We start from the raw sequence: 19,583 nt of genomic DNA on the forward strand, positions 1-19,583 counted from the left end.
CAAGCCCACATCTCTTGCATCTTCTGCTTTGGCAAGCAGCTCCTTTACCACTGCACCACCTGATACTGAAAGCTGTAAATACTTGTGGCAAGATTAAGGAAAATTAAATAAATGGGTTGAACTCAGTGTTGTTAAGATGTCATTTTTCACCAAATGAATCTAAAAGTTCGATGCAAACCCTATAAAACTCAAAAAGGCTTTTCTTGTAAAAATTGACAAATCAATTTTAAAAGATATGTGGAAAACCAAAAGACGTAGAAAATCCAAGGTAATATTTTCCTAATTGACGTCGTCTTTCTATACGCTATAGATTCAGATCAATATACTGTTGGCACAAGGGTAGGCAAACAGACAAATGGCACAGAGTAGAAAATCTAGAAGTAGAACCAGGTTTACACTTTAAATTTTTGAATATTTTAATTAGCTTGGGGGAGGCAAAGATTTCTCAGATAGTACCCTAAAGTTGTTAGCCACAGAAGAAAAAAAAAATGATAGCTTTGGCTTTGTCAAAATTAAAAATTTCTCCTTATCAAAATACATGGTTAAGAAAATAAAGGCAACCCACAAAATGGGTGAAAATGTTCACAATACATTTCTGTTGCTGTTCAGTTGCTCAGTCGTGTCCGACTCTTTGTGACCCCGTGGACTGTAGCATGCCAGGATTCCCTGTCCTTCACTATCTCCTGAAATTTGCTCAAACTCATGTCCGTTGAGTCAATGATGCCATCCAACCATCTCATCCTCTGTCGTCCCATTCTCCTCCTGCCTTCAATCTTTCCCAGCATCAGAGTCTTTTCCAATCAGTTGGCTCTTCAAATCAGGTGGCCTAAGTGTTGGAGCTTCAGCTTCAGCATCAGTCCTTCCAATGAATATTCAGAGTTGATTTCCTTTAAGATTGATTTGATTTCCTTGCAGTCCAAGCGACTCTCAAGAGTCTTCTCCAGCACCACAGTTCAAAGCATCAATTCTTTGATGCTCAGCCTTCTTTATGGTCCAACTCTCACATCCATATATGACTACTGGAAAAATCATAGTTTTGACTATACAGACCTTTGTTGGTAAGGTGATATCTCTGCTTTTTTAATACACTGTCTAGGTTTGTCATAGATTTTCTTCCAAGGAGCAAACGTCTTTTAATTTTGTGGCTGCTGTCATTGTCCGCAGTGATTTTGGAGCCCAAGAAAATAAAGTCTGTCACTGTTTCCCTCTCTATTTGCCATGAAGTTATGGGACTGGGTGCCATGATCTTAGTTTCTGAATGTTGAGTTTTAAGCCAGCTTTTTCACTCACAGTACGTATATTACACAAAACATTTCCTGTATAATATATACAAACTCCTACACATCAATAAATAATAAAAGACAACCCAGTAATATAAATGGGCCAAAGACTTGAAAAGGCACTTCAAAAAAGAAGATTGTGAATAGCCAGTGAGCATATGGAAGTGTGCTCAATATTATCAGTCATTAAAAAAATACAGGTTAAAACTGTATGAAATACCATATTATATATTATAGACTAAAATGGCTAAAACTAGAAAGCTTATTTCTAACAGACTTTGGAGTAGTTTGACAGATTCTAAAACTATTAAACATACTCCTACACAATGACCCAACAATTCCACTCCTAGTTATTTGCTGAAGGGAAATTAAAATATCTTGTCACCAAAAAACGTACAAAAACCACAGCTTTATTCAAACTAGTCCCAAACCAGAATACACCCAAATGTCCATAAACAGGAAAATGAATAAGTAGATTGTGGTAGGTCCACACAATGGAATATCTTCAACAATAACAGAACCAAATTTCTGTTCATATAACATGGATGATGAGCAAAAGAAGTCAGGCACAAAGCACACGTGATGTAGTTTTTTCATGTATACAATGTTAAAGTGTTAGTCACCCAGTCATGTCCAACTCTGCAAACCCACAGACTATGGCCCTCCAGGTTCCTCTGTCATGGAATTTCCTAGCCAAGAATACTGAAGTGGGCAGCCATTCCATTCTCCAGGGGATCTTCCCAACCCAGGTCTCCTGCATTGCAGTCACATTCTTTACCATCTGAGCCACCAGGGAATATGAAGTCCAATCATGCCTGCATACTCAGTTATGTCTGACTCTTTGCAACCCTATGGATGATAGCCCACCAGGCTCCTCTGTCAATGGAATTTTCCAGGCAGGAATATTGGAGTGTGTTGCCATGCCCTTCTCCGGGGGATCTTCCCAACCCAGGGATTGAACACACACCTCTTGCATCTCCTGCACTGGCGGACAGGTTCTTTACCACTACTGCCACCTGGGAAGACCGTGTGAAGTTCAGTAACAAGTAAAATTAACATATGGTTACAAAAAGGATAGCACTGTTTCCCTCTGAGCGGCTGTCTGGGTGCAAGTGGTCAGGATGCAAACTGAGGGTGGAAGGTATGATGTTCTGTTCTTAATTTTTCAAATAACACATCAGTTTTCCACAACATGTCTCCCCTGTGATCTCCACTGGGTCTCCGGGGTTCTGCAGGACTCACTGGTTGCTTTCCTGACCTCTGGGAGTATTTTCCACCTACAATAGTGGTTAGCGATCCTCTGATCACTCATTGGAAAAGACTCTGATGCTGGGAGGGATTGGGGGCAGGAGGAGAAGGGGACGACAGAGGATGAAATGGCTGGATGGCATCACTGACTCGATGGACATGAGTCTCAGTGAACTCCAGGAGTTGGTGATGGACAGGGAGGCCTGGCGTGCTTCGATTCACGGGGTCGCAAAGAGTCAGACACGACTGATCGACTGATCTGATCTGATCTGATCTGATCACTTTTTGTCTCATAAATTTTGGTAGAACTCTCTTATCTGCTCATTGCCCCCTGCCATTCTCCTTGTCATTGTGAATCCAATCCCTTTATTAGCATTTTTAGTGGAAAGTGGTGGCAATAATAAAAAGAAGATAAATGATTCTCTTTAATTGGCAGTATTTAACCAGAAACATTTTTTACAGGATGTTGATGCAATAAAGTGATTATTCCCCAATGCATTTTGGGTACTGAAAAGTACCCAAATATATCAGACAAAGGCGGATATCTTTATAATGGTTTTGATTGGGACAGACTGGAATGGACTTCTTTAGTCCTGTACTTTAGTCTTTCTTAACTTCCACACTTTTCTTCAACTATATCATTCTTTGTTGTTTCCATTGCTTTTATTTCTGTACTGAAACCACTTATTTTATATATGTTGGTTCTTCACAATCTATTCTTTATATATAAAATGTTACAGCCTTCATAAGCATCTCGGAATCTTGATGACCATTTTCACATGATATTCTTCTTCCTTAGGATGTCCACAGAAAATCAGAACACGGAAGACAGGCTTGTCTTTGAGACTATATTCAGGCACTTCAAAAGACATAAAGTGGAGATTTCAACTGCAATTAAAAAGACATTTCCTTTCTTTGAGGGCCTTCGTGACCGCGAACTCATCACCAATAAAATGTATGAAGTAAGTGAGGTTTCTTATGTCACCATTTGGTAAACCAGCCCCAAACTAAGTTATGTTTTTATATCCTGAGCACAGCTAGCTAACTGAGGAGTGTCCTATGAATAGAAGACTTCTTAACTATTGTTGCAAATGTTCAAGTATTGTTGTGAGGTAGAAAGGGAGAAAGAGAGTGGAAACAGGCATCACTGGAGACAGTCCTTCCTCTGATCAAAGGGACGGTGCTCTTGGTGGCCACTGGAGTCAGGCAGGCTGGATCTAAAATAGTTGTGCTCCACAGATGTTTAATACACAGATGTTTAGTACAGCATAAACTAAGAATTAAAAGTAAGTGTAATAAATTCATGAATAATTTAAATGAGATGATTTAGTGAAATAATAATTGACACAGCATTTCTTTTTGAAAAACATCAATTTAAACAGTTGGGCTTCCCTCATAGCTCAGTGGGTAAAGAATCTGCCTGCAATGCAGGAGACCTGGGTTTGATCCCTGGGTTGGGAAGATCCCCTGGAGAAGGAAATGGCTACCCACTCCAGTATTCTTGCCTGGAGAATCCCATGGACAGAGGAGCCTAGTGGGCTACAGTCCATGGGGTCACAGGAGTTGGACATGACTTAGTGACTAAAGCAACCAATTTAGATCTGAGAACATTAAAACCCACATGGAACTGATGTCTTGTTAGGACAAATTTGGGAGTAGATGCTTGCTATTCTTTCTCTGACAGTTTTCTTTCTCCAACAGGGGTTTTTCTTTTTCCATTTATTTATTTCCTTATTTATGTATTTATTTGTGCTCTTTCTGGAGTCTTGGACTTTGAGTTAATTTTAGTAATAGGCATTGTTGGAGATACAGGGGTGCAGGTCTTCAGCTTGTCCTCTGAACATGCTTTCCCTGTGGCCAAGTTCACAAAATGAAGCACTGTCCCCTGGCTTCCTTGAGCTCTTCCAGGCCAAGTCAGGATTGGTGAAGGGGCAGGAGTTGTCCAGTCAACAGAATAGTGGCTCGTCACCTGCCAAGTCTATCCCTCAAAGAGTTGACCAGGCTCTTAGCTACATATTCATTAACTTTGAACCCTCTTTTAACCTTCAGAATTGTGCCTTCTTACATCTAATGTAAGTTAGGGTGAGGAGATCAGATTCACAAATGGATAGTTTTAAGAAGAGGGGATTTATTGTTTCACTTAGTAGTCATACAAATATACAGAAATGCTAAACCTCTACGTGAAAAGACACCTATGTATGGAAGTTGGAATACATTAACTTGACATCTCTTTCTAGGGCTCTCTTGTAACCTGGAAGTCTGTATTTATACTTTTCTTCATTCATTGTTTTTAAGGACTGTCAAGATTCTTGTAGAAACCTGGTCCCTGTACCAAAAGTGGTGTACAATGTTCTCAGTGAGCTGGAAAAGACATTTAACCAGTCGCTTCTGGAAGCATTGTTCAGCGACGTCAACATGCAGGAATATCCTGATTTAAATCATGTTCGTAAAAGCTTTGAAAATGGTAATTAGCTTATTTTCTACCTTTTGATGTTCAAGGTCAATTCTGTTCAACAAGTATATATTGAACTCCCATCACGTGCCATAACTGGTGCTGAGCAGTGGGGATATAACAGCTAACAAAGCACACTTAAGTCTTCTCAAATCCAACCTAGGTCTTCTACATTTTCAGCAGATTCTTCACCATCTGAGCCACCAAGTTCTTCTTAAAGCTCATGTTATAAAGGTTATGGTACACCACCAACCTGGAGATCTGCTTAACCAGATACTTAGACTCACAGGAGGACCAGAGCCACAGTGGCATCTGATTTAGATGACAAATAACAGGCCAGCAGTGGTCTACACAGCAGTCCACTGAGTTGATTACTACCCATCTCAAGCTTAGCTGTGGGTATAGGATCCATCTTGGCTTAGAAACAACAGATCAACAGGGTCAGTATCTCAACAACTCCAGAATCATAGGCTTTCAGGGTCCCCTAGAGGGACAAGCCAGATTATAAGAATCACCACAACCCAAGAATGTGGTGATTCAAAGAAGACCCAAGAACAGTCCGTAGGTAGACTCTCCCAGTCCAGTTTTAACCCCTCAAACCCAGGGTTGACCTGGTAACACAGAAGAAAGGCCACGTTCATCAGATTTCTAGAGTAATTAGCACAAAAGTTAACTTATATCAAATTTTCCCTTAACGGAAAAATGGTTTTAATCATATTTTCTCCTCAAATAATCACAAAGGCTATTCTCTTCCAGGGCTTGTTTTTGGTGCCACATATAACTAAATGTTGACTTTTTCCCGAGAAGGTATAATTTATCCTTTTTAAATGCTGGTGACTCACATCTACACTTGCTGCCAACCCCCTGCCCCTGGCAGAGGTCACTGCTGTCCACAAGAGCTTGGGTCAGTGACTAAACTCCAGAGGATGGGGACTGTGGTCCTATTTCTAGGACCTCTCCTGTTTCTAGGCTCCGCCCTCATCCCTGTCTCGTGTGCTAAAGTCCTTCCGCCCTTAGGCCTCCTTCACCTTTTCTGGGCTTTGGGCCACTGTCCTCCTCATACCTGACAGCTGACTTTGCTGGAACTTGACCCATGCTCTGGGGAAGACAAAGTAGTACCCGTGGCTCCCACAGTCCTGTTCATCTCACCCCTTACTGGGCATTTTCCCAGGAGGCGCTCCTGCCATCAGCTCTGAGGCAGCCTCCCACCATGTCTCCTTCCTAGACTCCTGGCAGTGATCTACCCACTAGGCTCCTTGGTTTATTTCCTTCCTCCTACATCTGCTAAGTTACTTACATGCAGGGTCTCTGGGCTGGTGTCCTGGCCTCCTCTTGTTGGCAGCCTCTTGGGTCCATGGTCCAGGAGTCGTGGGGATGCCCTGCAGTACCGCAATAGGCAATCCCTGTGTGCAGCTTCAGAGTTTCCTTTTTTGTGGGATCTGGACCACTCTGGGAGCTCCGACTAGCAACCCCACCACGCTCCCCACACCCTCTGGTTTGTCTCTTTGGAAGATGAGCATCCTCCCCAACACAATTAAGCCCAAACCTCCTCTTATCTAGAGCCTTCTTTAAAGCCTTTGGGCTTTCTCTTTTACACACACACACACACACACACACACACACACACACCCCTCTCTAAGATCCTAGTCGTGCTTCAGAAGAAATTTGTTTCTTTCTTACATTTTGAACAATGCAGTTAACACATTTCACTTCCCTTATTTATTTTGACATGTGTTGTCCACATGGTGTGACGTTTATTGTACATGACTGACAGCCTCAGGATGTTCCCAGGACTCCTTTGTCCTTATATTTGAGTGGCTCATTTCTATGCAGGGAACATAGCTGCTCCCTTGCTGGGGTTTCTCTTTTCTGTCCAAGGAAGATGGGGGAACTTTACCATGAAGGTTGGGATCCACTGAGCTCTGAGTGACCCGAGAGCTGGAAATACCTAAATGTGTAATTCTGAGATGATGTTCCTGGTCTCTGGTGGAGATCTTTAATTGTGTTTTCTCTTCAGCAATCCAAGAGAGACTTAGTTATGAAGAAACTGATGGAGAAGAGAGGGAGGAGAGGCCTGCCATCCAACTGAGCCTTGAGCAAGGTGATTGAGACCAAGAACAAACCAATTCTCCCTTGCTAAGAGGAAAAAGAGAAGGGGAGGCGGAGGCCCGAGTCCTGAGCAAAGATTGAGAATCAGGGAAGAAACGATGAAGGACCACGGAGAAGTTAGGCAGGGATATTTGTATGAACATCTAAGCAGAGGCTAAGTCCTGGAGGAGTGGCTATGACAAGAGGCTTTTGCCCCAAATACCAAGACAAAGGAAGAGGAACCCAAGGTGTCAGTAACCAGATTTAAAGAGAATGGCTGCCTGAAAGTCATTGTGATTTAGAAAGAATCCTATAGGAGAAGATCAATGTGAAGTTGTGATGGGCTAATCACTATGGGCCCAAGGTCAATGTCAAAGAGGAGGCCGTTGATGATGGCAGAAGAAAGGACTGATTTAAATGTGGGGGAGGTTGTTCAAGAGCAGGAATATTCAAGGAGAAAGGTGGTCATATGGATTCAGTGGTGAGGAATGGTAGAGATGCGGAGGAGAAGATGTGGGTATTTGAGAGAGAGGGGAGAGGAAAAAGAAGAAATGAAAGGAGAAAGAGGTCAGTTCAGTTCAGTTCAGTTCAGTTGCTCAGTTGTGTCCGACTCTTTGCAACCCCATGAATCTAAGCACGCCAGGCCTCCCTGTCCATCACCAACTCCCGGAGTTCACTCAGACTCACGTCCATCGAATCAGTGATGCCATCCAGCCATCTCATCCTCTGTCATCCCCTTCTCCTCCTGACCCCAATCCCTCCCAGCATCAGAGTCTTTTCCAATGAGTCAACTCTTCGCATGAGGTGGCCAAAGTACTGGAGTTTCAGCTTTAGCATCATTCCTTCCAAAGAAATCCCAGGGCTGATCTCCTTCAGAATGGACTGGTTGGATCTCCTTGCAGTCTAAGGACACAACAAAAACAAGCAAGTTAATAACAGCTCACTTGATTGAAAGTTTCTTCTGGCAGTTGTGGGTTTATTGCCATTGGACGGTATTATCACTCATGGGCCCATTTTGCAGATAAGGAAGCTGAAATCTAGAAAGACCTTGTATGTAGTTGGCCTGGGATCAAATGAGCAAGGATGGAACCAGGCACTCTGAACCCAGAGCCTGTGTGTTCAACCCTGGATACTCCCTGGTAGCCTAATGGGACAGACAAAACCCAGAAACAAAAGGAGGGAAATATACAAAGAGGGAAGTGAAGTGAAAGTCACTCTGTCATGTCCGACTCTTTTCGACTCCATGGTCTGTAGCCCACCAGGCTCCTCTATCCATGGGATTTCCCAAGGAAGAATACTGGAGAGGGTTGCCATTCTGGAGAAAGTGGAGGAGAATCAGACGTTGAATCCTCAGGGAGAGGCTAACAAGACAGATTAAACAGATCTGTACAGGGAGGGAGTAGATGAAGAGGGGATGGGGACTTTGTAGGAAGTAAGGTAAGGTCACCAGTCAGGGCAACTCTAGGGACCAAGGCCGGTTCACCATGGCTGTGGAAGTCAAGATAAGCCATTGCTAGGTACTGAATGGCTGGTGGAGATCATGCAGTGAGATGGCCTGGCCAAAGCCCTCTCAGCCAGGAGTGCCCCTGACCTACCTTCCACTCGAGGATTTGGGGTCAGGCTGTAAGAGTTGGATGAGATCCATCAGGCTCAGATGGTCTTTGTATTGTTGTCTACTGGGGGTCTCAAGCTTCTTATTTATTAAAAAAAAAAAAAGAAAGAAAGAAAAGAAAGAAAAGGGGAATTAGGGGAGGGTGGCACAGTCCCTACTTCAATTTCTGAAATAAATTTTTAATTTTCCCCCCTAGGAACTTCTAGAGGCCTGACTTGGTCTGGTGGAGAATCCTCATCTTATGATGGTCTGTTGTTGACTCTGTTCTGTGATGCTTTGCTAAGCTTGTGTCCCCTTCTAGGCTGTGTGGGGTGCAGAGCAGCTGCTTCTTTGTGTCAGAAATTTGTCAGTCTTTGCATCTGCAGTTTCTCCAAGGGTCAGTGCTCTGAGTTGCTGGGAAGGTCGCTGCTTCTGGGCTCCTTAAATGCACTTGCTGCCAGTCCCCAAAGACTCTGGGCCTGATTGTTTTGCCCCAGCATCTGGCTTCACTGTTTTCTGTTCTGTTTTTTTGGTCAGGCAGTGATCTTGGTGCTTCGATGTCATGTCTGGCAGAGACCAGTGCTACAACCAGAGTGGTGGAAGAAGCAGGTGACGGGCATTCCTCAGGGTAGGGGGTGGGGGGAGGGGGGGAGGGGGAGTCCTCCCATAACTTCAATTAACCCATAACATTCTTAATGATATTCTTAATTCTTAACATTCTTATTACTTAAATTTTATTGCTCAGCATTCTCATTTGTAATATAGGGATATTACAGGCAGATTGTCATGAGGCTATGAAATGGAACAAGGATGGGAGTGCATTTAACAGTCACTAGGTATTCACTGGGCTTCCCTGGTGGCTCAGTAGCACTGCTGACAATAGCTAGGACATGGAAACAACCTAGATGTCCATCGGCAGATGAATGGATGAGGAAGTTGTGGTACAAATACACAATGAAATATTGCTCCGCTATAAAAAAAGAACACATCTGAGTCAGTTTTAATGAGTTGGATGAAACTGGAGCCTATTATACAGAGTGAAGAAAGCCAGAAAGAGAAACACCAATACAGTATATTAATGCATATATATGGAATTTAGAAAGAGGGTAACGATGACCTATATGCAAGACAGCAAAAGAGACACAGATGTAGAGAACAGACTTTTGGACCATGGAGGAGAAGGCAAGGGTGGGACAGTATGAGAGAATAGCATTGAAACATGTATATTACCGTATGTAAAATAGGTGACCAGTGCAAGTTCAATGATGAAGCAGGGCACTCAAAGCTGGTGCTCTAAGACAACCCAGAGGGATGGGGTGGGGACGAAGGTGGGAGGGGGGTTCAGGATCGTGGACACATGTACACCCATGGTTGATTCATGTCAATGTATGGCAAAAACCATCACAATATTGTAAAGTAATTAGCCTCCAATTAAAGTTAATAAATTAATTAAAAAAAAAAAAAAAAGAATCTGCCTGCAATTCCGGAGACCCAGGTTCAGTCCCTGGGTCAGGAAGATCCTCTGGAGAAGGGAATGACTACCCACTCCAGTGTTCTTGCCTGGTAAATCCCATGGACAGAGGAGCCTGGCAGGCTACAGTCCATGGGGTTGCAAACGAGTAGGACACACCTTAGCAACTAAACAACAAGGTACTCAGTACATGTTTGTTCCCTGAATAAAAAGTACTGGTACCAAAAATATTCTGTTCATTGAAAACATTAGTCATAACGATTTGATTTTTTTGATCATGGTATCCTGGTGGCTCAGAGGGTGAAGCGTCTGCCTGCAATGAGGGAGACCCGTGTTCGATCCCTGGGTTGGGAAGATCCCCTGGAGAAGGAAATGGCAACCCACTCCAGTATTCTTCCCTGGAGAATCCCATGGACAGAGGAACCTGGTAGGCTACAGTTCATGGGGTCGCCAAGAGTCAGACATGACTGAGCAACTTCACTTTCACTTTCACTTTCATCCCACATATTGATGCAGCCAGTAGTTTATTTAATCTTCCCCCAAACCTGAAAATGTGTGTATATTATCCCTGTTTTTCAGACAAAAAAGAATCAGCTTAGAGAATTCGGTTATTTGTACAAGTTCACCCAGCTGAAAATCAGGACTGAGCGCTGCTCTACGCAGTGTCACAGCAGGAATTCAGGGGCCCACAGCCTGGCCTCAGCTTCTACCTCAAGATCTTGGGGTAGTGACTAGCCCTCTTTGTTCCTCAGTTTCATCATCTGTAAAATGGACATGATAATAGCACCTATTTCAGAGGGTGATGGATTTTAAACAAGTTACATCATGTAAAGCCTTCACAGCCTTGTCTGGGGCTGTATCGGTGTTCCACGCATTTGTTGTTATTACTACCTTTAATCATCATCTTTATTTGCGTCTGCTGCCAGAGTCCATGCTTCTAACTGTTACATTCATAGTACAGTTTGAGATTTTTTTCTCTCATAGGTGTTCATTGGATTTACTGATTCCCCAGCTGGAAAAGCAGTGAGAATAGCAATGCCACCTTCTGGCCCAGGAAGATAAATTGAAGGTCATAGTTTTCCCTGCTTACAGCACACTACTCTATAACACATTTTAAGTCTTTATTCCATGACTCACCTTAGTAAGGAAGGAACATAGAGGAGTCTCGGGGAACTACCTACAACATGAAAGGCTCTTATATGTAGCTTCCCTTAGGGATGTATTATTTTAAAAAGAATGTTCTAAATTAGTAATATGGCTTTTATAAAAGAAGAACTTTCAAAGTGATTTTTGAAAGCACAGTAATACTTTTTTGCTACTTTAGCTTTTTTTAATTGAAGGGTATTTGCTTTACAGAATTTTGTGGTTTTCTGTCAAATACCAACAAGAATCAGCCATAAGTACACCCATGTCCCCTCCCTCCCAAATCTCCCTCCCATCTCCCTCCCCATCCCACTCTTCTAGATTGTCACAGAGCCCATTTGAGTTCCCTGAGTTATACAGCAAATTCCCATTGGGTATCTATTTTATATATGGTATTGTAAGTTTCCATTTTACTTTCTCTTTTATCTCATCCTTTCCCTCCTCCTCACTCCATGTCCATATGTCTGTTTCTCCCTTGCTGCCCTGAAAATTAATTGATCAGTACAATCTTTCTAGATTCCATATGTATGTGTCAGTATACAATATTTATATTTCTCTTTCTGACTTACTTCACTCTGTATAATAGGCCCTGGGTTCATCCACCTCATTAGAACTGACTCAAATGCATTTCTTTTTATGGCCAAGTAATATTCCACTGTATATATGTACCACAGCTTCTTTCCATTCATCTGTAGATGGACATCTAGGTTGCTTCCATGTTCTAGCTATTGTAAAAAATGACACAATGAACATTGGGATACATGTGTCTTTTTCAATTTTGGTTTTCTCAGGGTATATGCCTAGGAATGGGATTGCTGGGTCTTATGATCATTTCATTCCTAGCTTTTTCAGGAATCTCCATACCGTCTTCCATAGTGGCTATATCAATTTACATTCCCACCAGCAATGGGAGAGGGTTCCCTTTTCTCCACACCCACTCCAGCATTTATCGTTTGTAGACTTTCTGATGTTGGCCATTCTGACTGGTGTAAGGTGGTATCTCATTGTAGTTTCAATGTGCATTTCTCTAATAATGAGCAATGTTGAGCATATTTTCATATGTTTGTTAGCCATTTGCATGTCTTCTTTGGAGAAGTGTCCGTTTCTGTCTTATTCCCATTTTTTGATTGGGTTTTTTTTTTTTCTGGTATTGAGTTGTATACAAGTCCGCTTGTACATTTTGGAAATTAATTCTTTGTCAGTTGTTTCCTTTGAGATTATTTTCTCCCATTCTTGTTTATAGTTTCCTTTGCTGAAAAACACAGTAATACTTTTAACAAATCACATTTATTCAAAACGTTAAGAGTTAAAAATACATATAGATGAATATATATTAGCCATTCATCTGCTAGTACAGCTGATGGAAACAGGAAAGGATAAGCGGATGGAATTGTGACAAGCAATGAGCAGAAGAGAAAGGATTCAGTGTATGTGTGTGTGTGTGTGGCGGGGGATATGGAGGGATGAGGCAATGAAGTTCTCTGAAATTCACAGCGTGGTCTGGGAGCACCCTTACCAGAAAATGAAATCCCAGAGCATCTTGATGGTGGGGAGCAAGGAATATAAAGAGAGAAACTTCAACCTAGGACTCAAATGATACACAGCAAGTCACCAGTAAATGTGTTTGAGTGTCTGACCTGACAAGGTGGGCTGACGTGCCCAGGTGAGAGGAGCGCTGTGTCTCACACCCGGCCCCCACCCCAAGGGGAGGCTCCCAGTCCTGAGGAAGAGGCACAAAACAAGCCCAGGAGCCACATTCCATACTAAAACTTTGGGAAATAATTTTAAATCATGCTTCATGTTAATTACTTTGTTCAGAAAAATAACACTAAGAGAGAAAAATCCAAACTGCAGTGAAAAATATGTCTATGTGTTCATACATTATTGAGGCTGGTGGGAACAGAGTGGGAGGGGTTGATGGAATCAGTGAGGACCAGAGATGGTTGCCATGGAGGAAGGGCGTGTGTGCTGGTCCTGGGTGGTTTGCCGGGGGATTCAGTCCTTCCCCTCCCCTGCTCTGCTCGGCCCTCTGTCTCTGGCCACTGGCCCCTGCAGACTTGTTTGTCAGCTCCCCTTGCTGCTGACTCCCTGCTGGGTTCCTAGCATGGAGACCCTGGCAGGAGAGTGGGAGTAAGGGAGGAGCCGGGTGTTTCTCCATCACTGCCTCCAGCCGCAATTCTGGCAGCAGCCACAGCTCAGCCTCGACTGCACCTTCCACAAAGCAGGCAAATCATGGCTTAGCCTCTGCCTGCCCAGCAACCTCAGCCCGTGATCTCATCCTCTATCCCTCCCATAGCTTCCTGTTGACCCTTCTTTATGTTGTCACATTTTTCCCCTTGGTCTTCTGTGCTCTTCCATCAGCTGTGTAGCCAATCCCTGGATTAAATATCCTCTGCTCTAAAAACATAGAGTGCTTTGTATTTTCCTGTTGGATTCTGCTGGATGTTGGAGGAAAATAAAATATTTATAAAATATTTATAAATCAAAATGTGGTTTAGGTACAGCCTCCCCTGAAAACAGACTCTCAGATCACCTCAGTGAAACAGAAGAGATAAATGCAAAGAGGAATGATACACCCAGCAACCAGAACGATGCACTGGAAAGCCAACAAGCAAATGAACAATGTGACCAAGAATCTGAACCAACAGGTAAGGCTGGCTGGCTGGCTTTGCCTGGGGAGTAGAGATGCTTACCACGGGGGAAGGGTACGTCCAGGACATGCTGGTCCTGAGTGGTTTGCCCAGGGATTCAGTCCTTACCCTCTTAAAGGGGTCAAGAGGGCCTGACTGGTGACAGAGAATGAATTCATGCACCACTCAAGGAAACATCTATTAACAAAGAAAGGGGAAATTACACAGACACTGAGGGCAGGAACTGAGCCTAATGTACTGATGGGAAAGACCTGGAGGAAGAAAGTGAAAAAAGGAAAACTAAGAGGGTGAAGTGTCCCAGACCCAGCGAGGAAGAGAAACAGAAACAAGAGTCAGGGAGAGATTGGCTCCAGAATCAGTGCAGCGCGGCACTTTCATGGGGTGAAGGCGGCGATAAGTGCAGACAGGCTGAAAGTAGACACATAAGAAGGGAAGAGAAGTCGGGGAAGAGGCGAGAAAATGGAAATAGGGCAAAGCAAAGCTCTGCTGTGTGTCAGCTGTGGTCTTTTTTATCTTCAGAGTTCTGTGAACCAGCACCTATTCAATCAAATAATTCAGATGACGGGGAGGAGACACCCGACCTGTTGCCTTCTAACAAAGACAGTAATTATTACTTACCTTACCTATTTTCTTTCTTTTTTTAACTTTTATTTCATCCTTTTTTTTTTTAATGGCCATGTTACATGCATGTGAGATCTTAGTTTCCTGGACAAGGATTGAGCCCATGTCCCCTGCATTGGAAACGCAGTCTTAACCATTGAATTGCCAGGGAAGTGTCGTATCTTACCAATTTTCTAATTACATCTTTGTTTTCCTTTGCTATCCCATACTACCTCACCCCTTCAAGATCCTAACACCATCCAAGACAATGCAGCCTTACCCACAAACTCTAGCTGACTTAGCAGGTGTAAATTGCAATGGAGAAGGAAAGCTGAACTCTTTGGTGGACAGGGTGTCCCTGGGAAGAAGGTGCAAAAAGGAAGAATAGGAAAAGGTGGGCTGGGGAGCATCAAATAACAAAGTACAAGAATGAGATAGATTTTAGATACATTGACATGGAATCCAAATAATGCCATGTTGTGGAGTTGATGAAAAGAATTAAGTTGCAACTTCCTTTTCAGAGGTTATAGCAAAAACACGGAAATCACACAAGATGCTGCAGGTCAGATTTGCATGAAAGGAAGCTCAGATGAAGGGCTAGAAAGAAAGTGACAGGTAGAGGGATGTGGTGCGCTGAACACTGGCGAAACAGGGAGAACTTTGGTGATGATCTGAGAGCTTAAATGAGGAAAATATATAGAACGACAAAATTGACACAGAGGAGACATAGGAGAATAGGAGAAAGTAGGGAACATAATAGAGAATGGATACATTGAAAAAGCAAGTAGAGGACAGCAGGGTCAGGCCAAGGGTGAGACCCTGGGGCACACCTAAGGACTGTCTTACTGTTGGCACCTTCGTGAGTCCTGGGCACCTCCTTTGCCTCATCCTAGACACTGCTAGGTCTTGGGGACAGTGATTTTTAAAATGCAGAGGAAAAGAGATGAATAGAGGAAGATACCAATGAAAAAGAATACCAAAAAAACAGAAAACTGGAGGTGGGAGAGGCACAAAGAGGATAACTTGATAACAAATGAAAAATTGGTAGAGAGTGGACCATACAGAGAGAGGAGACAAATGAAGACGCTATCCCATTAGAGGAGACTGTCATCAAAAAGGAGGCACAAAGAGTTTGTAATGATCAAAATATCCCTGGAACCCCCCAGATAAAAACAGACGTCTCCCCAGTCATCTTCACCCTCCCCACGGTCTCCATAACACCCATGAGCTCTTGTTTCCTGGACGTACATCTTCAGCCTACACTTGATCTCTAGACTCATTCCACCAAGTGCCTGGAGATCTTTATTCAAAGATCTGTTAGAAGGATTTCCCTATAGTCCAGTGGTTAGGGCTCTGTGCTTCCATTGCAGGGGGCGAAGGTTAGATCCCTGGTTGGGGAATTGAGATCCCACCTGCCACACAGCATGGCCAAAAAAAAAAAAAAAGGTCTGTTGGACATCTCAATTCGGAGGCCATATCTGTAACTATCTATTGCTGTGTAACTAACAGTCACAAAACTGAGCGGATTAAACCAATCATGGTTTTCCTTCTCACTTCCATCAATTCTAACTTTAAAATCTTTCCAGCTTGTCCAATTGTTCTCCAGTCTTTGCTGTGCCCATGCTAAGTTGCTTCAGTCATGTCCAACTCTGTGCTACCCCATGGACTGTAGCCTGCCAGACTTCTCTGTCCTTGGGATTTCCCAGGCAAGAACACTGAAGTAGGTGGCCATGCCCTCCTCCAGGGGACCTTCCCAACGCAGGGATTGAATCAGTGTCTTTTATAAGTCTCCTGCATTGGCAGGCGAGTTCTTTACCACAAGGCTTGCTATAATCCACGTCCTGCCACTTCTCACTTCAAATAGAACAGTCTCCTGCTCATTTCTTCCCTCCTGTCTCACTTCCTTCAGATTCACTCTCTGCATTTTAGCTCAGTAGACCTTTCCAAAATGCAGACCAGTTCATAAGGTTTTCCTGTTTAAAGCCCAATACCATCCCTGGGTTGGGAAGATCTCCTGGGGGAAGGCATGGCAACCCACCCCAGTATTCTTGCCTGGGAAATCCCATGGACAGAGGATCCTGGGATTGCAAAGAGTCAGACATGACTTGGCATGCACGCACGCACCTTCTTGTGGCCCTTGGCATGAAGTCAAAGCTGCAGGTGTGGAGTACTGACACATACCTACCAGTTGTGTATTTCCCCATCATACTACATTCCCATCACACCAAACTCCTTTTAGTTACTTAAATTTGACAAGCTCTCTCAACCATCCCTGCCTTTTCATATGCCTTTGGAAAACAGGTTTGTATAATCTTCCAAAGTAGAAAATACAGGTAGCTTATAACTTAGCAATTACACTCTTCAACAAATCAATAGAAATGTATATTATCACCACACACACAAAAGATTGTTCACCATAGCATTATTTGTCATAGTCTAAAACTTGAGCCAGCACAAACGGAGATTTTTTAGTTTTATTTTTTAATGGATAATTTCTGTAATGAATGTTATACAGCAGTGAGAAAATATATATAACTGGATACAGATGACTATTGCACACATAATGTGGATAAAAGAAGCTAAATCCATATCCACCCTGCCCCCAAAAGAACAGACAGAACTAGAGTGAATGATTCCACTTAAGAGTGTTAGTCACTCAGTCATGTTGGACTCTGCAACCACCTGGACTGTAGCCCACCAGGTTCCTCTCTCCAAGGGACTTCCTAAGCAAGAATACTAGAGTGGGCTGTCATTCCCCTCTCCAGGGGACCTTCCTGACCCAAGGATCGAACCCAGACTCCTGCATTGCAGGCACATTCTTTATCATCTGAGCCCCTAGGGAAGCTCTGATTCCACTTAGAGTTGAGAGGGGCATGAAGGAAGGGACAGAGTTGAGCAGCAAACGGGAAAAGGGTGGGGTGGAGCCTCCCTCTGCAGTAAGATGACAGGAAGAAGACTTCTTAATGCTAGTGAGCTCCTTTTTGGGGAGACAAATTAAAATTTTTCATTCATTAAAATTTGATCCAGGAGCAAAGCCATCCAACCACGGACTACAAATCAATTCCTGTTCTGTCCATCTAGTGGATATAAAGAAGGAAAAGCCATTTTTTAACTCAGAAGTTCAACTGCAAGCCCGAGCAAGGACTGGCTATAACCGAGTGTCTGACATAATAGGTAAGGTTGACAGAGATAAAGTGGAGCGGGGGTCACGGGAACCAGGCAAGAGGCTGGGGCATCAGGGTCCAGCCAGCCAGTTCAGGTGGCTTTGGGCAGAGGAAAGAAGGGCAGGGAACCAGCACCCTGTGCTGTGAGTTTAGCAGAAGAGATTCCCCAGGGACCTGAAAAATATCAGAAGACAGATGATGGGTAATAAATATTGATGTCCAGGAGACTATTTCCAAAGTAAGAGAGGAAAGTATAAGAAAGAAAGAAAAGGGGGGTAAAAATAGAGAGCCAAGATATTCAAGAGAGTAGATGGAAAAGAAACACACGAAGACAAAGTGAGGTATCAAGAGATACCGTCCCTGGAATGAGAGGCATAAGTAAGGAAAAGGGGCCAAGAGGAAAGTGAAGAAGTAAAATGAGAATGAAAGAAAGAGGTGGAATGGAATAGAGGGTCAGAGGTAGATCTAGGGTGGGGGTGAGGGGTAGCAGGAGGGTGGGGGAGGGGAGTGCGGGCAGGATGGGCGGAGCCGTCCTCTGCGTGTGAGCGTCATCATCTTTCATTCAGGACCGGGAGCAACCTGCAGCTCACCCACATTCAAGCACAGACCACGTGCCTTGAATTAACTTAGCTTCTGGGTCTCCCCGGTGCTCTCATTCTGGGGTTTCCTGCTGCGTGGGCTCCACCCTGAGATCCTAAGGGGGTTTGTTCCTCTGTGCAGTGATCAGCAGTGAGGACTCTGCAGAATCCAGTGATGGAGACGAGTTCCCAGAACCCTCCACGTCAACACCAGGAAGGATAACTGGTAAGGAAGTGGGAGAGCAAGGCCAGGGCTGCAGGAATCTGCACGAGAGCTACTGTTTCTGGAGCATCTTACTCGGAGCCCCTTATGAACCATGGATCCAATTTTTCTTGGAATCGTATCCTCTAAATTTTACTGTTATGGGAAATGCAGGATGATATGAAATCTCTATCTGAGGATGAGGTCTATTAACTGATGGTTGTTGCCATTTAGTTGCTCAGTCGTGTCCAACACTTTTGTGATTCCAAGGACTTTAGTCCATCAGGCTCTTCTGTCCATGGGATTTCCCAGCCAAGAATACTGGAATGGGTTGCTATTTCTTTCTCCACTATTAATTGATGGGTTCCATTAATTAATACATGTTTTCTATTTTATTATATAAAGAAATAAATTTTAAAAGTAATGAGTGTGTTTAAAACTACTAGTTGCTGTATCTATAAAATGTTAGATTTTTTTCAATGATTTTGTTTATTTACTTATTTATTCCTGGCTGTGCTGGGTCTTCATTGCTGCCTGATTTTTTTCGATAATTTTATTTATTTACTTATTTATTCCTGGCTGTGCTGGGTCTTCATTGCTGCCTTGGCTTTTCTCTAGTCGTAGCGAGCAGGGGCTACTCTCTAGTGATGGTCCTTAGGCTTCTCTCATTGCAGTGGCTTCTCTTGGTGGGGAGCACAGGCTCTAGGACACGTGGGCTTCAGTAATTGTGGCACAGGGGCTCAGTAGTTAAGGCTCCTCTAGAGCACGGGCTCAGCAACTGTAGCATGTGGACTCAGTTGCTCTGCTGCATTTGGGATCTTTCTGGATCAGGGACTGAACCCAAGTCTCCTGCTTGGCAGATGGATTCTTTACCACTGAGCCACCAGGGAAGCCCCAAAATGTTGGATTTATATGGTGATTTCTACCAAGAACAGAAAGTTTAATATGGTTGGCAGTGCACGGGTTAAGTGCACCAACTCTCAGTGCAGTTGAAAATCTCCTCACTTACACTCAGCCTCCACATACGCAGGTCCTCATCCACGTTGTTGTTCAGTTACTCAGTCGTGTCCGACTCTTTGTGACCCCTTGGACTGCAGCACACCAGGCTTCCCTGT

The 19,583-nt window shown here is 43.5% G+C and overlaps 1 protein-coding gene across 8 annotated transcripts in view; it reads left to right on the forward strand.

Annotated features, from left to right (window-relative positions):
- LOC133230392 (nuclear body protein SP140-like protein) overlaps positions 1-19,583 on the forward strand; it is a 95,925-nt gene that overhangs the window by 29,784 nt on the left and 46,558 nt on the right. For 3 of the 8 annotated variants that reach the window (XM_061387799.1, XM_061387819.1, XM_061387855.1), the window contains exons 2-10: positions 3,328-3,490; positions 4,824-4,992; positions 6,998-7,081; positions 8,877-8,927; positions 9,197-9,268; positions 13,772-13,921; positions 14,444-14,527; positions 17,552-17,698; positions 18,409-18,492. In XM_061387799.1, coding sequence (XP_061243783.1) covers positions 3,328-3,490; positions 4,824-4,992; positions 6,998-7,081; positions 8,877-8,927; positions 9,197-9,268; positions 13,772-13,921; positions 14,444-14,527; positions 17,552-17,698; positions 18,409-18,492 — 1,004 coding nt within the window. Of the gene's footprint in view, positions 1-3,327; positions 3,491-4,823; positions 4,993-6,997; positions 7,082-8,876; positions 8,928-9,196; positions 9,269-13,771; positions 13,922-14,443; positions 14,528-17,551; positions 17,699-18,408; positions 18,493-19,583 lie in introns of those variants that run through there. The other 5 variants (XM_061387808.1, XM_061387864.1, XM_061387839.1 and 2 more) reach the window with 5 other exon arrangements.

The sequence above is a fragment of the Bos javanicus genome, chromosome 2 (assembly GCF_032452875.1).
Source record: "Bos javanicus breed banteng chromosome 2, ARS-OSU_banteng_1.0, whole genome shotgun sequence".
NCBI lineage: Eukaryota > Metazoa > Chordata > Mammalia > Artiodactyla > Bovidae > Bos > Bos javanicus.